The 22,414-nt window shown below is 42.1% G+C and overlaps 3 protein-coding genes across 3 annotated transcripts in view; all 3 read left to right on the plus strand.

Moving 5' to 3' along the window:
* LOC146986584 (uncharacterized) overlaps positions 1–22,414 on the plus strand; it is a 387,075-nt gene that overhangs the window by 99,796 nt on the left and 264,865 nt on the right. The window lies entirely within an intron of this gene.
* Positions 3,273–15,115, plus strand: LOC146986589 (uncharacterized). Its single transcript, XM_085780410.1, has 5 exons — positions 3,273–3,319; positions 7,238–7,405; positions 10,586–10,741; positions 14,439–14,671; positions 15,081–15,115. Exons 1-5 carry the CDS (start codon positions 3,273–3,275, stop codon positions 15,113–15,115), a joined length of 639 nt encoding a protein of 212 aa, XP_085636536.1.
* LOC146986590 (NLR family CARD domain-containing protein 3-like) lies at positions 15,177–16,973 on the plus strand. The gene has a single exon (XM_085780411.1). It carries the CDS (start codon positions 15,177–15,179, stop codon positions 16,971–16,973), a length of 1,797 nt encoding a protein of 598 aa, XP_085636537.1.

Here is a 22,414-nt window from a genome sequence, read left to right on the forward strand (position 1 = left end):
ATCCTCAAGATGTTTTTTGCAGTTCTGTAAGTTCATGCTGCTGTACTTGCTGACATCATGCAGCATGATGATGATGATGATGGTCAAATTCACGGATAAAAACACGCGTTTTTTCATCGCAGAAATGATGGATAGAGGGGAAAAGGCTTTAAGCACAGCTCCACAGCTCCACAGGAAATGTAAGACAGGAAATAAAGGAGCTGGTTTAAGTTGTAGGAAATTTTGCTCTTGGTGTTTTTAATTCTTCTTTCTTTAAAACTATTTTAATTATGTGTTTTTAGTTTCATGTTTTTTACTTTTTATATTTATTTCATGAACTGCAGCGCTTTCTGTCGAGCCCAAGCTGTCTCTTGTTTTATGTGTATGTGTTCTCTTTAAATGTCCTGTTTCTGATTTGATTGTTCGTTTTCTGTTGCTTGTTTAACTCTCGACTGCAAAACTAGTTTACCCCTGGGTATCAATAAAGTAACCTGAACCTGAAGTAGCTGTGCATAAAGCCTATTCAATCAACCTAGTAGGAGCATTGTAAAAATAAACGTTTTAAAGTAACGAAAAAGTTACTTTCTCAGTAACGCATTACTTTTTGGTATAGGAACTAGTAACTGTAACTAGTTACTATTTTTCAGTAACTTGCACAACACTGCAGGTGAGAGGGGGCGGAGCCGGCGGCCGAGACACAGCTGTGACGGGGTCATTCCTATGTTCCCACAGCCCTATGTTCCCACATTTCTAACTTTTGTTGTCACTGAAAATTAGGCCCTATGTTCCCACAGCCCTTTGGTCCCACCATTGGTTGGGTTTAGGCAATGAAGAAAAGAGTTGGTTAAGTTTAGTAAAAAGACCAGGTAGAGGCTAGACAGGCCAGATAGATAGAGAGAGTCCAGTGGGAACATAAGGCCTAATTTTGAGAAAAATCTTAGAACTGTGGGAACATAGGGCTGTGGGAACATAGGGCTGTGGGAACATAGGGCTGTGGGAACATAAGGCTGTGGGAACATAGGCATGGACCCGCTGTGCCGTCTGCAACCTGCTCCGAGAGAGAGTCTCACTTCTTGAAGACGTCCTCCAACAGGCCGGCGGTCAGCGGTCGGTGGCGTTTGAACTCGTCCAGGTACAGGAAGTCTCCCTTCAGGATGACGCGCCGGTGCAGGATGTGGGCCCAGTCGGGGCTGTAGCCGTACGCCTCCGCCACCACCAACACCTGGAAGCAGCGCGGCAGCTCGGCCACCGTGCTCAGCAGCTCCGCCGGGCGCAGGTTGATGACACGCAGGTCCGAGCCCTGGTTCAGGAAGTGGAGCTGAAGAGAAACGAGCTTCGCTGTGCGGACGCAGCGAGTCGCCTGGCGCACACACGAGTCCTTGAAAAACACACACACACACACACACACACACACACACACACACACACACACACACACACACACACACACACACACACACACACACACACACACAGGTAGATTGTGTCAGACTGAAGAGACACAGGAGTTTATGATGTGAACTTGTTTCTGTTTGTGTTTTGACGTCGTTTCTACAGGTCTGATCCACACAACGCTGCAGGAAACACAGTGTTTCTACTGATTCACACTGAGTTTATTCAGAGTTTACTGCAGAGCTGCACTGAGCACGTGATCAATAATCAAAGTTACTGATTGATTAGAACAGTTAAAACATGTGTTTGAACCATATCTAAGCAACAGTAACAGCAGTACGGGCCCCAAAATCACAGATTTGATCGTTTTCATGTCTTGCTCTTTTGTGATCGTCTTTTTCATTTATTGTTGCATCTGTGTGTGTTCTTGAACATAACGATACTTTGAGATCTATGACTGTCTTGTCTTTAAATTGATCTTTTTTTGTTGTTGTTTTTTTTAATTGATCTATGTATATCTCACTTTGTGTTGATTTCTCTTACAATTCAGAGGTTTGTAACAAAGAAAAACTTTCCTCCGGGGATAAATAAAGTATTTCTGTCTGAATCTGAAGCTGAAATGAAAGAGCCTATAAATAAAGCTGGAAAAAAAATGTTTCATAGTGTCACAGGTAGAAAACAGAAAAAGTTTCATTTCCTTTTGATGTTTAGGTTTATTTTCCTGTGTTCTTTCTGTACTGTTGTTTTCATTTGTTACAGTGGTAAAGAAACTGTATCTTTAACGGATTTTATTTTCATTTATTTAGTAGATATGTTCTATGTAATTGTGTTCTCTGCACTGTTCTAATTCCATTATAGGTTTTTGCTGTTGCAATTTTTTTTTTTTTTTGCAAAAATGTACAATTCCATTATAAGTTTAAGTTACAACACTAAGACACAAATTAGTTGATGACAACATGTGTGATGAATAAGACAGAGAACAGACTGAGCTGTAACTTGTAGTGGAGTGTCTTTAAATCTCTCAGCAGCTCTTCTACCACAGCTGGATCTCAGCTCACTGTTTATTCATGGTGTCAGAGTTCACCTGTCCATACAGGTGTAATACCAGGAGTTACCCAGCAGGTGGCGCCACTCTACTGTAGAAAGTCACTTCCTCATTATAATTTATTGTTCAGTTTAAAGTTCATGTTGACAGAGGGAGGCTCCGTCACCATGAACTTTAAACTGAACAATAAATGATTGTAACTGCAGAGCAGAGGGAGGAGGTAAAGGTGTTCAGACGCCATTTTAGAGTGAACGGAGCAGAAGGAGAGAAACTGAAGTCTGAAGAGACGAGTGAGTTTCAACACAACATTATTATTATTATTATTATTATTATTATTATTGGGTTGTTGTTGTGTCAGAGTGTGAGAGTCAGTGTGTCTGTGTGGACTGGGGAGGGAAGAAGAGTCAGACGTAGTCCGTACATACGTCAGCACATTGTCTCAGATTCACCTCCACACAACTTCTTCAAACTCACAACAAACATCAAAGGTCAAAGGTCACGGTGACTGGATGAACATGGATTTAATGTCAAAGTCATAGATGTATACACGTAGATGCCGCATTCAGGCAGGGGTTTCTGACCATAGACGTATACGTCTGACAAGCAGCCAGACCCTTGGAGAACAAATTACAGTGGATGTCAGAGTACGTAAGTGTATGTATGATATATAAAAAAATATAGAGATATAAAAAAAAACATTCCATGTTGTATCACAAATTTATGTCTGACATTTATAATAAACCAAACGTCTTGAAAATCAGTTGAATATTCAGTGAGTTATGGTGATTTTAATGGTTGATAGACCTCTGCCTCTGTAGACTAATGCAGTAAGTAGACAGGCTTCCCCCTGCCCAAGATGGCGGCTGCGTTGCAGCATCGTTCCAATGGACAGCAGCATCAGAGGTGGCGTCTACATGTTTATATCTAAAGTCAAAGTACAATGAGTGGAGGTCAACAACTCTATTAGTTTAAAGTCCATGAGATGAACTTTAAACTGAACAATAAATGATTGTGACTGCAGAGCAGAGGGAGGAGGTAAAGGTGTTCAGACGCCATTTTAGAGTGAACGGAGCAGAAGGAGAGAAACTGAAGTCTGAGACGAGTGAGTGTCAACACAACTTTATTATTATTATTATTATTATTATTATTGTTGTTGTTGTTGTGTCAGAGAGTGAGAGTCAGTTTGTCTGTGTGGACTGTGGAGGGAAGAAGAGTCAGACGTAGTCCGTACATACGTCATATAAAAAATATCAATCTATTGTGTATCATAAATAAATGTCTGACATTTATAATAAACCAAACGGCTTGAGAATCGGTTGAATATTCAGTGAGTTGTGGTGATTTTAATGGTTGATAGACCTCTGCCTCTGTAGACTAATGCAGTAAGTAGACACATTTTTTTTCATTTCATTTCTCCTTTATTTATTTAGGGAAGGTCAATTGAGAGCGAGCTCTCTTTTTCAATGACGCCCTGATTACAAAAACACAATTATACAGTATACAAGGTCATGATTCACAATTACATACAGGTTGTAAAACATTCAATAATAAGTTTTTAAAACTATCTAAGGAAATAAGATGATCCAGTTTCAGACAGTTTTGTAGGTTATTCCACTTTTGGGGGGCATAAAACTGAAAGGCAGTCTTCCCCAATTCTGTCCTGATACTGGGAATTTGTAAAACCAAGGTGTCCTGTGAACGAGTGTGTAAGTTATAGATTCTAAGTGAGATTAAGCTGGTAAGATAAACAGGTAAAATTTCAAGTCAAGCTTTGTAAATAAAAACCATGCAATGTTGTTCCCTCCTTACACTTAAGGATGGCCAGCCAACCTTAAGAACACAGTGATGGGTTCTCCAGTAATAAAACGAAGAGAGGAGTGATAAAGTGCATTAAGGGGTTTCAATGTAGAGAGAGCAGCATGCATGTAAATTACATCACCGTAATCAAGTGCAGATAAGAAAATGGCCTGAACAAGTTATTCTCTACATTCCATTGACAGACAAGATCTATTACGATACAAGAATGATAATTTTCCCTTAAGTTTTTTGGTAAGATCAGAGATATGAGTTTTAAAAGACAGTTTGTCATCCAACCAAATGCCCAGATATTTGTAACTTGAAACTCTCTCAATTTGAGTCCCGTCAGCTGTTGAGATACCACCATGTAATGGCAAGGAAGAGTGCAATCTTGTGAATATCATGTATTTTGTCTTTTTTGGGTTAAGTGTTAATTTAAGATTAATTAGAGCTTGCTCTGTTGTACTAAAATCAGACTGTAGTCCTTTAAGAGCTAAGTCAGCAGTTGGAGGAACAGAATAAAGAATTGTGTCATCAGCATACAGGTGAATAGAGCTATTAGCTATGCCGATGCCTAAATTGTTTATATAAAGGGTGAATAAGATAGGGCCTAATATGGATCCTTGAGGAACCCCTTTAGTTACACGCACAAAATCTGATTGATAGCCATCAGCCAATACTGCCTGAAATCTGTCATTTAAATAATTATTAAACCAATTACCAGTTTTTTTTTATCAAAACCAATAGTTTCCAGGCGATTTAAAAGCAACGAGTGGTCTACTGTGTCAAAGGCCTTTGAAAGGTCAATAAAAAGAGTAGCACAGACCAGCTTGTTATCTAAAGCCTTGACAATGTCGTTAGTAACTTTGACTGTTGCTGAGAGAGTACTGTGAGCAGATCTATAACCAGACTGAAAGGGATTTAAAATGTTAACAGTAGACAAAAATATTTTTAATTGACTATTAACTAGTCGCTCTAATACTTTAGCCAGGCAAGGCAGTTTAGAGATTGGCCGATAATTATTTAAATCATCTGCAGGACCCCCTTTGTGTAAAGGAGATACCAAGGCAGTCTTCCATACAGTTGGAATACTCTCAGTGATCACAGTCAAATTAAAAATGTGCGTCAGTGTATCAGGCAAGGCAAGGCAAGGCATCTTTATTTATATAGCGCATTTAGGCAATGACACATACATTCAACAAACCAAACAACTTCATCTCACACAGGTCTGAAAGTCTGGGAGAAAAAATGGGTTTTGAGAGAGGACTTAAAAATCTCTGAGTCTCTGACGACTGGATATGCTGTGGTAAACTGTTCCACAGCTCAGGTTCAACCACTGCCAACGCTCCATCGCCTCTAGTTTTCAGCCTGCTTTGAGACACATCCAGATTTATTTCATTTGCATATCTCAGAGCTCTGATTGGTCTGTGAACATGTATGAGTTCTGCTAAGTACACAGCGGCCATACCGGTCAAGATTTTCAAAACACACGTCAGGATCTTAAAATCAATTCTGAACCGGACAGGAAGCCAGTGCAGAGAGACCAGAACTGGAGTTATGTGCTCCTGTTTCTTTGTGTCTGTCAAAAGACGAGCTGCAGCGTTCTGCACAAGCTGCAGGCGTCGCTAAGAGCGCTGGTCTAAACCTACAGACAGTGAATTACAAGTCTGTGTCTTGGGCGGCAGCATCAGAGGAGCGTCTACGTGTTTATATCTACGGTCAAAGTCTATGAGTGGTGGAGGTCGACGACTGGATCAGACAAGGAAGTGATTATAGTTTGTCCTCGGTGGATTTTGATGTGTCTTGATTCTGTGTGTGTGTGTGTGTGTGTGTGTGTGTGTGTGTGTGTGTGTGTGTGTGTGTGTGTGTGTGTGTGTGTCTGTGTCTGTGTGTCTGTGTGTGTGTGTGTGTGTGTGTGTGTGTGTGTGTGTGTGTGTGTGTTACTGGTTTCCCTCTCAGACTGACTGAAGTCCTGAAGATGAGTGGTAATGTGGAGGAACAGGAGGACAGATCAAAGTCTCTGAAGAGTGACTGGTCCAAAGGAAAACCTTCACTCTTCAGTCCTGGACCTGGACCTGGACCTGGACCTGGACCTGGACCTGGACCTGGACCTGGACCTGGACCTGGACCTGGACCTGGACCTGGACCTGGACCTGGACCTCCAGTGTCAAGGTAAGAATCCAGATACAGACCTGTTAGCAGGGTTGGGAGAGTTACTTTAATGTAATCCAATACAAGTACAAATGACATGTTAAAATAATGTAATCACATCATTAAAGTAACATACTGGATAATGTTTAGTACTTTTGAATTACTTCAATACCAAAGAATATCAGGCAGTCAGCATGCATCAATCCTCATTGATTAGATCACTCAAAGTCTAAAGCACTGAGTATCCCATAAATGTCAAAATAGAACAATGGACAAAATCTAGACTTTCAAATCAGCATTTTGTCAACATTAGTCAGACCCGCCAGCACAGACCATGAGTCAGCAGTCAGTCAGAGTCCTGAAGCTGACAGGACGTCATGGAGGAAGAATTAAATAATAGTGGAGGTGGAAAACTGCAACATTTTATGACCAAACACATCTGCTCCACAAGAACAACAACAGCAGATCGACCTCAGAAAGGCAAAGTGACCTGTTGTTTACATTTCAGTCTCACTTTCTACACGGCTGTCATCAGGCCAGCTGGTAGTTCTCTGTGATCTTGTGATCTGGTCTCCAGCTGCTCTGGGATCTGCAGTGGGCCGTGGTTTGATCCCACAGTCTGAGCTAAACCTCCACCCAAATGGAGACAGTGTGTGGCTTTGGGCTCCACACAGATGGAGGCTACACAGGAGGTGGTGTCACGTCTTGGTCTGTTGTGGTGTTGTGTCCTACAGTGTCACTATGTGTGCACTGTGCACATGTCTGCTGCATTGTACTATGTGTTTGATGTTAAAAATGTAATCCTGACTAGAAGTAATCCCCATTTTATCAGTGATCAATGTGATGTGAATAAAAACATGTTTGTGTTTGCAGAGGTCAGAACCACAGACTGAAAGCAGAGTCTCCAGGATCCATCTGTCTGTCCATGAAGAGTGACTGGTCCATGGGTAAACCTATTGACTTCAGACCTGGACCTGGACCTGGACCTGGACCTGGACCTGGACCTGGACCTGGACCTGGACCTGGACCTGGACATCCAGAGTCACAGTAAGAAACCAGATACAGACCTGTGTGCAGGGTTGGGAGAGTTACCTTAAAAATGTAATCCAGTACAAATACAAATCACATGTTAAAATAATGTAATCACATAATTAAAGTAACATACTGGATTATGTTTAGTTACTTTTGGATTACTTCAATACCAAACATGCACATTTAGAATATCAGGCAGCCAGCATGCATCAGTCCTCATCGATTAGATCACTCAAGTCAAAAGCACTGAGTATCCCATAAATGTCAAAATACAGCAATGGACAAACTCCAGATTGTAAAATCAGCATTTTGTCAACATTAGTCAGACCCGCCAGCACAGACCATGAGTCAGCAGTAGGGGCGGAGCTACGGGTGGGCCTGGATGGGCACAGGCTATCGCTCTGGGCACAGGCCCATCCAGATTGACTGATTGCCCACCCACTGAGATTCATCCAAAAAAAACAAAAAACTTTTTTTTTTTGAAAAAAAAAAAAAAAACTTTTTTTTTTTTAGTAATAGCCTATATTTTTTAAATTTAATTTGCTTCAAAAGTTTGGTTGTGTTATTTGTTTCTTTTTCCTGAATATTAAGAATATAGACAAAAAATAAAAATGAACCGAATGTGTGTCGCGCGAGGACACACTGCCCGCGGAAGCGGAGCGGGAGCAGCGCGTCCTGGCAGGCGCTCATGGTCGCACAGGGAGCAGCTTCTCCTGCTCTCTCTGCTCCGGTCAAACACGACTCCACAGGTCTGTCTCTAGCTCTGTATGTATGGATGTGTGTGTGTGTGTGTGTGTGTGTGTGTGTGTGTGTGTGTGTGTGTGTGTGTCTTGTGTGCAGACGCAACTGACAAGTATTTATAGACAGACAAGCAACAACTTAATTAATCATCATTTAATTATTTTATTTTGAAAATTGACCGGATTCTCTCGCCTTTTCTGTGCCCGACTTCCTGTCTGGTACGATCTGGTCTATCCAGCTTGTAACCGCCACGTTCGTTCATTGGACGACCAGAGAATTCACCGATTTGCGCCGACATTATTGGGCTTATGTGCTCTCTCTCTCTCTCTCTCTCTCTCTCTGTGTGTGCGCATGCGTGTGTGTGTGTATATGTGTGTCTCTGTGTGTACACGTGTGCATGCACACTCACGTCCAGTCTGGCTACTTCACACACGCACGTCGCAGAAATTATTTTCCAGACTGGACAGAGTGGTTGTGGAAGAGGTGTATAGCCTACATGCAGGGGGAAAATATCAATATGATATCAAAAGAAAACAAAATCCGTTTCATAAAGCCAGTATTTAGGAGCAAACTAGTGTAAGTGCATCGGGGAAAAAACAGAGTCGCTGTGCTTTTCATGTAAAGTGCCGACGCGGACGATAAAATAATAGTGGAGGTGGAAAACGGCAACATTTTATGACCAAACACATCTGCTCCACAAGAACAACAACAGCAGATCAACCTCAGAAAGTTAAAGTGACCTGTTGTTTACATTTCAGTTAGGGATGTCCCGATCCGATCACGTGATCGGAAATCGGGGTCGATCACGTGGTTTCAGACTCGATCGGAATCGGACGTTACATCCCGATCAGGAATCGGATATATTACATATCTACATGTCAGAGTTTTCCTATCTGTCTAAAGCGAAGACGGGCCGCATGGGGGGCGTTCAGATGTATTACTTTTACTGTAGACGTTCGTCATGTGCGCTCATTACCCAAAGCGACGCGCATTCGGTGCAGCGTGCTTGTGTTTTGTGCATGGTCTGTGGCGCACAGCTCCACGGTGTGTGTGTGTGGCTGCGTCGTCGCGGACAAGTAACGATATGAAATGACGGCGCTTGCGAGAGTGTGAGAGACGATCGTGTCACTGTGTCAGCTCACTGTTTGTTTGTTTGTGTGTGTGTGGCTGCGTTGTTTCACTGCTGACTTCCAAGCAGCTTGTTGTTGATGTTTGAGCGCTACACACACCTGCAGCAACAACAGTCACTACAGCTTCTACTGAGAGCGAGTCCGACGTAACGCACGTGAGACCGACACACGGAAAAAAACTACTGTTGTGTTGCGTGATGGCAGATACAGAACCAGGTATTTATTTAAAGTTAGAGAGGGAGAAGGAGCAAGGTGAGCTGGGTGAGGGAGGGAGGGAGGGAGGGAGGGAGGGAGGGAGAAGGAGCGGAGTGAGTGAGGGAGGGGGGGGGGGGGGGGGGCAGACAGGCAGGAGAGGGTGGGATCAGGGGAGAGAGGCTGGTGATTGAGAAAGACATGATTAGCTATTTTATTTTTGACCAAATGTTCTTGTTGTTGACTTATGGATAACAGCATTAATATTATACTGTGGAGCTACTGTGCTAATATACATTGAGAGTTTGATATCATGGCATGTCTTACAATACTGCAATAAATGTCATGGGCTTGTTATTGAGGTAGAGTATTATTGTGAGATTGTGATATTGTTACATCCCTAGTAGAGCACAAAGAACAGAAAAATAGTGGGATGATACAGTTGATCTACATTAAAAACTTTACTGCATTGCCAAAGTATCGGATCGGGACTCGGTATCGGCAGATACTCAAAATCAAATGACTCGGACTCGGACTCGGGGGCAAAAAAATGTGATCGGGACATCCCTAATTTCAGTCTCACTTTCTACACGGCTGTCATCATCTCTGTCGCATCTCTCTCTCTTTCCTTTTTCAATTAAATTGTATTAAATTGTATTCTTTATTTTTATTTTTCTATTCTATTTATTACTGTATTGTATGTTGTGTTTTAAGCCGTGGGTCCGAAGACAATTTCATTATCCAGAATAATGACAATAAAGATACTCTGACTCTGACTCTGATCAGGCCAGCTGGTAGTTCTCTGTGATCTTGTGATCTGGTCTCCAGCTGCTCTGGGATCTGCAGTGGGCCGTGGTTTGATCCCACAGTCGGAGCTAAACCTCCACCCAAATGGAGACAGTGTGTGGCTTTGGGCTCCACACAGATGGAGGCTACACAGGAGGTCGTTTCATGTGTTGGTCTGTTGTGGTGTTGTGTCCTACAGTGTCACTATGTGTGCGCACTGTGCACATGTCTGCTGCATTGTACTATGTGTTTGATGTTAAAAATGTAATCCTGACTAGAAGTAATCCCCATTTTATCAGTGATCAATGTGATGTGAATAAAAACATGTTTGTGTTTGCAGAGGTCAGAACCACAGACTGAGAGCAGAGTCTCCAGGATCCATCTGTCTGTCCATGAAGAGTGACTGGTCCATGGGTAAACCTATTGACTTCAGACCTGGACCTGGACCTAGACCTGGACCTGGACCTGGACCTGGACCTGGACCTTCAGAGTCACGGTAAGAGACGGTTTCTACTGTAAACTGAGCTGAAGATGATTCAGTCATTAGACTCATGTGAAGGAAACAGAGAGAAACCAGGAACCAGATCCATCAGACTCTGAAGGTTCACAACAAACCTCAGAGACAGAAACATGCACACACACTCTGTCCATCAGACTGATGAAGCACAGCGTCCTCATGTTCCTGTGTCATCAGCCTCAGTCAGTGTGAACGTTGCTGCACCAACACTTTAATGATCCACACGTCTGAGCCTTTAAACTGAAGTCACAGTAGAGATTAAAGCAGCTGATACACACAGACTTTTATTTTGAAAAGTCAGGGACCAGACAGGAGTGATGAGTGTTTCCTGTTTCCTGTCTGTGACTGTCTGAGCTTCTCCACAACATGTAGTGAAGCTCAGGTGGAGCTGCTGAAGCTTCTGTTGTCAGCTTGTTTTAGAGTCCAGATTCAAGGTCAACAGATAAACAGAGACAGAAACCAGACCAGGTCAGGACCAGGTCTTCATTCAGCTCGTCTCTCTACACTCATCTTCCTCTACTTTCTCTCTCTCTTTTTTAATTTTATTTATTTAAAAGGGACAATACACATTAATGAACATTCGTATGTGTGCACAAATGTAAATGCGTCAGAGTTAGCAACTTGCTAATTTGCATCCGTAGTCCCTTGGCAGGTAACACACAAACAGACAGAAATGCACAAGAATTATACAGTGGTTCACAATCATATACACATTCATACCTATACATAAAGTGCATGTGATCTGTAAAGTGCCTGGTATAAAGTGCCAGTTTCTAAAGTGAAAGTGCAAGTTTAAATACATAAAGTGCAAGTTTAAATGGATGGATCCAGAATGTGATGGCCCGCACCCACCCCCCGGGGATGGACCAAGACATTGGAGACTACGGTAGCAGCAGTTATATAAGTGCCATTCACACGCATACAGTTATGTTCATAATAATAGCAGTGTGTTTAAAAAGGTGAGTAAACCTCAAAATTCTTCAAATAAATTGTATTTTAAGGAACACAACTGCATTGGGGACACTGCACATTCTATTTCAAACCAAGAAAATTGGAAAAAGTAATTTAATTTGATAATATTTTACAGAAAGTCAAGAAATATAATGTTCAAAAAAATAGCAGTGTTGACATCTTCCTTTACACGCTTGCTGGTGTGTTTGGGGTCATTGTCTTGTTTGGGGTCATTTCCTCTTCAGTATACGGCAACATGACTACTTCCAGTATTCTGGTGTACTCAAACTGATCCATGATCCCTGGTATGCGATAAATAGGACCAACACCATAGTACGAGAAACATCCCCATATCATGATGCTTGCACCACCATGCTTCACCGTCCTCACTGTGTACTGTGGCTTGAATTCAGTGTTTGCAGGACGTCTGACCTGCAAACACTGGCCCTTAGACCCAAAAAGAACAATCTTACTGTCAGTCCACAAAATATTACGCCATTTCTTTTTAGGCCAGTCAATGTGTTATTTGGCAAATTGTAACCGCTTCATTACATGTATTATTTTTAACAATGGGACTTTGCGGGGGCTTCTTGCTGATAGCTTGGCTTCACATAGACGTTGTCTGATTGTTACAGTACTCACAGGCAATCTTAGATTTTCTTTGATCCTCCTGGAGCTGATCATTGGCTGAGCCTTTGCCATTTTGGTTATTCTCCGATCCCTTCGAATAGTCGTTTTTCTTTTTTTTCCTCGCCTTTCTGGTTTTTATTTTTTTATTTTTTATTTATTTTTTATTTTAAAGCATTTGATATCATTTTAGCTGAACAGCCTATCATTTTCTGCACTTCTTTATAGGTTTTCCCCTCTTTTATTAATTTCTTAATCAAAGAATGCTCTTCTTCTTAACAGTGTCTTGAACAACCCATTTTACTCTGTTTTTCAAGGACAAATGCACAGCCAGCATATGCAGCATCAGTTGCCTTGATCCTTGAATAAGGGTCGCCTGTTTAACACCTATTTTTTTTCACATAATCAATTACCTCAATAATTGAACTTGGCACTGCTATTTTTTTGAACACGCCCCTTTCAGTAAATGATTCAGTTTCACAGAATCAGCAGCATGCACGTCATGCCTGTTGGGTCTGTTGGTTTTCTATACCTTTACTAAACCTTCTAGAAAAAGTTGAAAAAAAAAAAGTTGAAATTCTGACAAAATCAGTGATTTATCTTGCAAGTGATGTCGGACTGCTATTATTTTGAAACACAACTGTACTTACAGAGATAAATTGCAATATAGAAAAATAAAACAAATGCACACTGCACAATAACAAGAAAACCAGACGAATGACCACACAAAAAAACAAGGCAAGTGCAGTGCACGCATACATATGTATATGTAGGTGCGCACTGCACAACAAAACAAAAATCATGACATCCAAAAGTATAGAGTAAGGCAGACGGACACAGAGCACGACACATGTGTCGCGCTCCGTGAAGGTCCCGCCTAGTCATAATTACAGACTTGGTTTGTTTTAAGACAGTTTTTGAGGTGGACCTTGAAAGTGTTATAAGTGGTGCTTTCCCTTATTGTGCACGGTACATTATTCCAAATATTACAACCCTTAACCGATAGAACAGATTGACCAAAAGTTGTGCGTCTAAGAGGTACGTCACAGTCTCCTCTGGCGGTGGCTCTGGTGGTTCTGCAACTGGTAACTTTACATTTTATATTTTTTCAACGAGGGAGGTGCAAGTCCATTGAGCGTTTTATAAACAGCACAAGCATACTTAAAAACTTTAAAATTTTCGAAACTTAAAGGGACAACGAGGAGTTTTGGAAAAGCGAAGCGTTTTCACACTACATTTATGAGCCTCCGTGTGCACCGTAAAATTCTTTTGACCGGCGCAAGACAGACTCATGTTTTCATTCATCAATAATTAAAGGCAGAGGTTCAAAGAGGTTCACATACCGTCGTAGTTCCCACCATAAACGGCGATTCAGCTACGTTATTCTCATGACTCGTTGCGAAACTGAAAGTAAAGAAACGCTGGTCGGCTCGACCAGCATCTCCGTCACCACTAATAATAACAAAATAACGATAGAGACAGAATGATATATTTATCGAAAATGGGCCCATTAACAAGTGTAGCGGAGATTCATCCACATTAACGTGAGACTTTTTTATAACCGATTAGAAACTCCTCGTTGTCCCTTTAAGAGGTTGTGTTTCTCGAGGATATGACAATGGTGAAAGGAGATTGGTTTTCTGTCAAAAAATTTTAGTGCCCTTTTATATAATGATTCTATTGGTTTGATTATGGTTACCCCAGTGAGGGACCAGTTAGTAAAACAATATTCAATATGGGAAAAAATCATCGCATGCAAAAACATTCTAGCTGCATCTACTGTCAGCGATGGCCTGATCTGTTTTTTGATTGTTTTGGAGATCTTTTTAACATGATTTTTGAAAGTAAGAGATGAGTCGAGAATGACTCCACGGTACTTGAATTCTTTTACCAGCTCAAGTTCCTCCCCTCTCAGAAATACATTTGATTGTGTGACCTTTACTGGTTGTTTGGAGAACATCATACATACAGTTTTTTTGGTGTTTAAAAGGAGAAAAAGTCCTCTGGTTACTGAAGCCCCGCCCCCTTGAGGTGGTTAACCAATCAGAGCTCAGGTGTGGAGCTGTGACATGTTGTTGATCCAGAAATGTCTTGACAGGAGGAAGAGGAGTGGTGTCTCTGTGGACCAGCAGCTGTCCTGCTGTGGTCTCTGTCAGGACGTCCTGAAGGATCCAGTCTCCACCAGCTGTGGACACTGGTTCTGCAGACAGTGCTTCACCTCAGACTGGGACCAGTCTGGTTCTTCAGGACCCCCCTCCTGTCCCCAGTGTGGACAAAGACCCAGAACCAGAGGTGAGCTGCAGACAGCCAATCAGAGCAGCTGTGGACAAAGTGAGACTAAACATCTGTCTGCTGATGTGGTCATTTGTGAAACCAGGACCTGTTGTTTTCTCCAGAGTCATTGTTCCATCACACAGCACTGACATTTAAGATGATGATTCAAACCTTCTCTTTCTTGTCTGTAGTTTTTCTGTAGCTGATGAAAATAATCTGATCAGATTGTCAGACTCTCTGTCTTCACTCTGACTCTGTCTCTTCTCTCTCAGCAGATTGTGGTCTGCAGGAGGTTTTAGATCAACATAAGATCAGTCTGAGGAGCAGATGTGAACGAGTGACTGAGGGAACTGAGGGAACAGGAAGTGGAACAGGAAGTGGAACCCTCCTCAACAGGATCTACACTGAGCTCTACATCACAGAGGGACAGAGTGAAGAGGTTAATACCCAACATGAGGTGAGACAGCTGGAGACAACGTCCAAGAAGATGACCCTCCATGACGCTACAATCAAGTGCAATGACATCTTTAAAGGTGACGTCTTTTACGATGTTTCTGACAAAATGAAACGTAAGCTCCCAAAATGTTTGCATCACCAAAAGAGAGTCAGAAAGAAACAGAGACCCATCAGAGTGGTTCTGACCAACGGCGTCGCTGGCGTTGGAAAAACCTTCTCGGTGCAGAAGTTCACTCTGGACTGGGCCGAGGGCTTGGAGAACCAAGATGTCAGTCTGCTGGTTCTGCTTTCGTTCAGGGAGCTGAACCTGATCAGAGATCAGCGGTTGAGTCTTCTCGGGCTGCTCCATGTTTTCCATCCAACATTACAGAAGGTCACAGCAGAGCAGCTGGCTGTCTGTAAACTTCTCTTCATCTTTGACGGCCTGGATGAAAGCCGACTGTCACTGGACTTCAACAACAGGGAGGTTGTGTCTGATGTCACACAGACGTCATCAGTCAACGTGCTGCTGACAAACCTCATCCAGGGGAATCTGCTTCCCTCGGCTCTGGTCTGGATCACCTCCAGACCTGCAGCAGCCAATCAGATCCCTCCTACATGTGTTGACAGGGTGACAGAGGTCCGAGGCTTCACTGACGCCCAGATGGAGGAGTACTTCAGGAGGAGGTCCAGTGATGAAGATCTGTCCAGAAGAATCATCTCACACATCAAGACGTCCAGGACCCTCCACATCATGTGTCAAGTCCCAGTCTTCTGCTGGATCAGTGCTACAGTTCTGGAGCACATGTTGACCACAGACCAGAGAGGAGAGCTGCCCAAGACCACCACTGACCTGTTCTCACACTTCCTGCTGGTCCAGACAAAGAGGAAGAAGAACAAGTACGGTGAAGGACATGAGACGAGTCCACAGGAGCTGATGGAGGCCGACAGGGAAGTTCTTCTGAAGCTGGGGAGGCTGGCGTTTGAACAGCTGGAGGAAGGAAACATCATGTTCTACCAAGAAGACCTGGAGCAGTGTGGTCTGGATGTCACAGAGGCCTCGGTGAACTCAGGACTCTGTACTGAGATCTTCAAAAGAGAGAGTGTGATCTTCCAGAAAACAGTCTACTGCTTTGTTCATCTGAGTGTTCAGGAGTTTCTGGCTGCAGTCTACATGTTCCACTGTTTCACCAACAGGAACACACAGGTCCTCAAGAACGTCTTGGGAGAACAAGTCAGGGAACATTATTTCAGTGACTTCTCCTTAGCAGAAAAAGACGGTGGCAGCAGTGGCAGCGGCAGCAAAGAAGAAAAAGAAGAAAACTACAAACAGAGAGAGAAACCAAAACAGAAGTCTTTGTTTAAGAATGTTCAGAATTTTTTTGGATTCAATGCAAGCAGTCCTCCACAGATCAAAAACAGTCCTCTAACCCTGGATGTCTTCCTGCAGGGAGCCATGCAGAAATCCCTCAGCAGTAGAAACGGTCACCTGGACCTGTTTGTTCGCTTCCTTCATGGCCTCTCTCTGGAGTCCAACCAGAGGCTGTTAGGAGGTCTGCTGGGCCAGACAGACAACAGTCCAGAAACCATCCAGAGAACCATCAACAACCTGAAGAAGATGAAGACTGGGGACAGTTATTACAGGCTTGACAGAGATGAAATCTCTCCTGACAGAAGCATCAACATCTTCCACTGTCTGACGGAGATGAAGGACCAGTCAGTTCATCAGCAGATCCAACAGTTCCTCAAGTCAGAGAACAGATCAGAGAAGAAACTCTCTGAGATCCAGTGTTCAGCTCTGGCCTACATGCTGCAGATGTCAGAGCAGGTTCTGGACGAGTTGGACCTGGAGAAGTACAAGACATCAGCTCAGGGACGACAGAGACTGATCCCAGCTGTGAGGAACTGCAGGAAGGCTCGGTGAGTCCAGACATGATCAATATAATTATTGATCCGTAGTTTAGATCAGTAGTTCACATAAACAGAGTTTTTCTTTTTTTTCTCATTATTTTTTGTTTGACATTATGTCAGGGATAATATAGAGTGAGCAGGCTTTGCTTCAGGGTCCCGTCCATCCTGTGAGAGTGATGAGGATCATTGTGTCCTGACAAATTCAGTCAGAGAAGATGAAAATCAGACTGTGTTTTTACTGCAGCTTTCATCTGATTTGATTCTGACACATTTGATATTTTCTCTCTTCACAGACTTGTTGGTTGTCAACTCTCAGAGAGTCACTGTGAAGTCGTGGCCTCAGCTCTGAAGTCCAACCCCTCCCACCTGACAGAACTGGACCTGAGTAAAAACAACCTGAGTGATTCATCAGCGAAGGTTCTTTGTGCTGGACTGGAGAGTCCAAACTGTAGACTGGAGACTCTGAGGTGAGTTCACTGACTGGACCTGTTGGACTTTTGTCTGTGTTCAGTTCAAAGGGGAGAGGAGAGGAGAGGAGAGGAGAGGAGAGGAGAGGAGAGGAGAGGAGAGGAGAGGAGAGGAGAGGAGAGGAGAGGGCTCTGTGTAACCAGATGTGTCCCCAGCAGTCTAAGCCTATAGCAGCGTAGCTATAAAATGGTTCAGAGCTACCTGAACCAGCCCTAACTAAAAGCCCTGTCATAAAGGAAGGTCTTAAAGCAGAAGTAAGCGATCCGGTCGTTTTGGCTAATGCTGCGTTCCAGGCAGGCTTTTGAAACCGTAAATTACAGCTTCAAGTCACAACTTACGACTTTGTAGCGTTCCAGGCAACCCACTCGTGTTTCTCCGACCTGTTTTACCTGTGAAAGTCACTATAACGGCCACTCGTAACTTCTGACCCGTGAACTCGTACCAGATCAAACTGGTACGACTTCACAGGTCGGAAAAACAAGAGTTACAGGCTGCCTTGAACGCACCATAACAGTCCTCGTCCCTGCCTACGTCACCACATTCACAGCTAGGGATGTCCTGATCCGATATTGATATCGGATTTATGTCCGATATCAGCCAAAAAAACGAATATCGGATTATATCGGACTGCATCTAAAATCTCCGATATAAACGCTCCGATAAAAGCAGTCCATTATTCCGCTCCAGCACTTCTGTCCCATATGAATAGGTGACTCTCGTTCACACTCCAACACAGTAGGTGGCGTAATGCACCTTAATGTTGGTGCGCCGCCCGCCAGAGAAGAAGAGCGGCCGGCTCCAGCATGCAGAGATCACATGATCACAACAACAACAGCGTGTGTGTGATTGTAGCAAGGAGAAGTGAAGTCGGCTGTGTGGCACGTAGGCTACAAACACGTACGTGTACACACACACACAGACACGGGTGCATGGACAGGTCGGGCTTGCCCGCTAATAAACGGTAAATGCGCTATATTGCTCTAAATGTACAGTTCAAATTAACTACCGACGGGGTCGGTGGTCAAAGACCAGCTGGTCCACATGTTGTGCCGTGTTACGGTTCGTTCACACCGGGCACACAACATGTGGTTGCTCACAACAGTGCTAAAGCCAGAATTAAATTAACGATGCTAATTTCTGTTAGCCCGTCTATGGCGTTTTACATTATAGGTTAGCATTAAGCTAGCAGGCTTTATGCTTAGTTGTGACACTGGCTGTGTGTTTTGAACGTTGTTTCAAACTATGTGGGTTTGATTAAACATCTTTGATGCTTAAATATTGCTGCTTAATATATTGCTTTACTCTTCTTTTTATTTTATGTATGACATTTTTACTGTTGGGCAGGTTTTAGGCTAATCTTCAATTTGGAGTGACAAATAAAACCTTGAAGCAAGAAGATTTTGCCTTTTGTTTGACATTGATGTACATACAGTAATTCAATAACAGTTGTAAATAAGGTTTATTTTTTTATATTTTACAGTTCAAAAGTAATCTCACTACTGTCTGTCCCATAGAAGAACATGACAGCGGCAGCCTGTCAGTCAGCAACAGGAGGATCTCCTTTGTATTAGAATTTGAAAAATATCAATAATCGTTTTTTTTTCACCACCCCTAATATCGGATCAATATCGGTGTCGGGCCGACATTGAAGGCTGCAATATCGGTATCGTATCGGAAGTGAAAAAGTGGTATCGGAACATCCCTATAATCACGGCATCCCTTGGCTGCACACACAGCCCTGCATGCCGTTCTCTCTCCTCATTGGATAAAAACTGTAGGATACGAGAAAAGTTTTCTCTTCGGCTCAGAGCAGAGCAGAGTGACTGACAGACCCGTGTTTCAGTCCAAACACTCTATAGAAGTGATTGCTGTCTGAAGATATAACTATTTAAGACTTATAGTAACACAAATATATCGCTTACTTCTGCTTTAAGTCTAGACTTAAATGTAGTTAGAGTGTCTGCCTCTTTGACCCATGGAGAGAGCTGGTTCCACAGTAAAGGAGCCCGGTAACTGAAGGCTCTACCTCCCAGTCTGTTTTTAGAGATACTGGGAGTCACTAATAGACCTGCATTCTGGGAGCGGAGTGCTCTGGTAGGACAGTAGGGAATGATTAGTTCTTTCAGATAGGATGGAGCTTTATCATTAAGAGCCTTATAAGTCAGCAGAAGGATTTTGAAGTCTATTCTAAATCCTACAGGAAGCCAGTGGAGAGAAGCTAAAGTGGGAGAGATGTGCTCTCTCTTCCTAACTCCTGTCAAAACCCTCGCTGCGGCATTCTGGACCAGCTGGAGACTCTTTAGAGAGTTTTTTGGACATCCTGACAGGAGAGAGTTGCAGTAGTCTAGCCTAGAAGTGATAAATGCATGCACCAGTTTCTCAGCATCACTCTGGGAGAGGATATTCCTAATCGCAGTAGCAGTAGCGCAGATGGAGGAAAGCGGTCCTATAGTCACATGATTTATGTGGGAGCTGATGATGATGATGATGAAGTCCTGTAGCTCAGAGAACAGTGTTGGTTTGATGATATCACTGTGAAGACACTGAGGCAAGGCAAGACAGACGTGCACTGAGGCTCATGAACATCAACACTGGGCTCCACAGGAAGGAAGCTTCAGCTCATGGTCACATGACATTAAAGGAGTTTACTTCCGTCAGGGGCGGGCTGGGGTTGAAATTCAGCCCGGGAGCTTGGTTTGGAGAGGCCTTTTATCCGATCGCACGAAGGGCACAAGTAGAACCGTAATTTAATTTAAACACAAATACTTTATTTTCAACCAACAAAACTACTGTGTGTGTGTGTGAAAAAATACCTGTTCAATATACTGTACAAACTGCTGCTCCTCCTTTCTCTCTCTCTCTCCCTCCCTCCCTCTTCTCCCCCTCTTCTTTCTCCTCTCCCTGTTTAATCCTCCTTTTTCTACTCCTCTTCCTCCTCTTCTTTCTCCTCCCCCTCTTCTTTCTCCTCCTCTTCATCTTCTTTCTCCTCTCCCTGTTAAATCATCCTCTTTCTCCCCCTCCTCTTCTTTCTCCTCCTCCTCCTTCTCCTGTCCCTCCTCATCTGTCCCTCTCTCCTCCTCACTCTCATGACTGGCATTATCTGTGTCTAACATTAACAGCAACAATGATAACATTTATAGTACTTTTGCAAATAATTCAGTGTTAGAACACAAACAAAATCTAAAATTAAATTTAAGAAAAGTGCCGCGCGCGCGCGCACACACACACACACACACACACACACACACACTAATGCAGAAACATAACAGGAACTAGAAAATGCATTTCCTGAAGGAAATACGGGTGAATGCTGAAAGCTGTAAACTGAATGAGCTGAATAAATTGTTGAAACTATGCTGAATTAAGTTAAGAAACTGCTGAAGAAATCTTGAAGAGATGAAACAATATATGAAGAGTATGAAATGGTTTGAAATTACTTGAATTGTTGAAGATCAGTATGAAGAAATTGAAAGTCTGAAGTCTACTCAGATTTACTTAAAACTGACAGTTTGAAAACATTTTTGAACCATTACTAATGTAGATTAAACAATATCTGAATAGTAAAAGTAGAAGATGAAAGATGAAGGATGTATGAAATGGGTGCTAATTACTTGAATTAGTGAAGAATAGTATGAATGAATTGAAAGGTTAAAGTGCACAATTTATTTGAAACAGTTTGAAAACATTTTTTGAACCATTACTAGTATAGATGAAACAATATCTGAAGTGTAAAAGTAGAATAGTTACAATCCGTTAAAGGGCAGAATAACTAAAAATAACTACAACATATCTGAAGGGTAAAAGTTAAACATCTTAATAAAAAGTTTGAGAAAAATGTAGAAATCCGGCAAATTTATAGTTTAATAGTTGAATGGTTGAAATCTGAAATAGGTGAGAAAATATTAAAAAGTAAAAACTTATAAGAAGGATGTCGAATTTGTATGAAATGTTTGGAAAATTACTTGAATTTTTGAAGATTAGTATGAAAAAATTAACATTTAAGTCATTTAAGGGGAAATGTAAAAATCCATGGCTTTGTAATAGGTAATAGGTGATTTCAACTTGAATTGTTGAAGATTAGTATGAATAAATTGAAAGGCTGAAGTCTACTCGTATATAAAACTGACAGCTTGAAAACATTGTTGAACCATTACTAATATAGATGAAACAATATCGTAAGAATAAAAGTATAAGATTGAAGATGGAGGATGTATGAAATGGGTGCAAATTACTTGAATTGTTGAAGAATAGTATGAATGTATTGAAAAGCTTGAGTCTACTCAAATAAGTTTAACTGACAGCTTGGAAACATTTTTGAACTCTTACTAATATAGATTAAACAATATCTCAAGTAGAAACGTATAACATGACAGCAGGAGGCTGAATCACATGACATGGTGGAAAAATACCTGAACTGATTTAGATAATAGAAAGAAAAGAAAAAATGTGTCAAAGGTCTACAACCAGTAAAAATGTTGAAATGAAAGAGGAACATGTTGGAAAATCCTGCGTTATTAAATGTAACAGTTGAAGAGTCTGTTGAAGAAATGGGGTAGAAACAAGGAAACAAGGAATGAAGTAAAAAGAAAGAGAAAGGGAGTAGAAAGAAAGAAAGAGACTGAATGATGTGGAATGGATGCAAATGCCAGAATTGTTTAAGATACGTGTAAAAAAAGAGTGTGAAGATATACATTCATAAATGAAAAATGTGAAAGTCCTTAAATGGTTGAGAAATGGTCTGAATTGTTGGAATTAATGAGAAAAAGTTCAAGTCCTTCAAAGTAAAGGGTTAAAGAGGAAAGTCAGGACATGAAGAAGCTCCAAATCCTGAAATCTCCATTACAAGAATAAACTGAAATGTATGTAAGAGAAATAAATTATTAGAGATGTTTAAAAATTCCCCTCAAAGATATGAACTCATTTAGAGGCTGATTATGAGCTGTAAGCCAGTGTGTCTCTGTGTCTGTGTGTCTATCTGTCTGTGTG

Source organism: Trachurus japonicus, chromosome 6 (assembly GCF_045865225.1).
Source record: "Trachurus japonicus isolate A0001 chromosome 6, Traja_1.0".
NCBI classification, from domain to species: Eukaryota; Metazoa; Chordata; class Actinopteri; order Carangiformes; family Carangidae; genus Trachurus; species Trachurus japonicus.

Excerpts from the sequence above, each read along its gene's own strand:
- LOC146986589 (XM_085780410.1), top strand. The coding sequence starts at position 3,273 with ATGGCGGCTGCGTTGCAGCATCGTTCCAATGGACAGCAGCATCAGAG. Across the intron at positions 3,320-7,237 it reads AATGGACAGCAGCATCAGAG|AGGTCAGAACCACAGACTGA; the intron begins GTGGCGTCTACA and ends TTGTGTTTGCAG. Across the intron at positions 14,672-15,080 it reads TCAGAGCAGCTGTGGACAAA|CTGGAGACAACGTCCAAGAA; the intron begins GTGAGACTAAAC and ends GAGGTGAGACAG.
- LOC146986590 (XM_085780411.1), top strand. The coding sequence starts at position 15,177 with ATGAAACGTAAGCTCCCAAAATGTTTGCATCACCAAAAGAGAGTCAGA.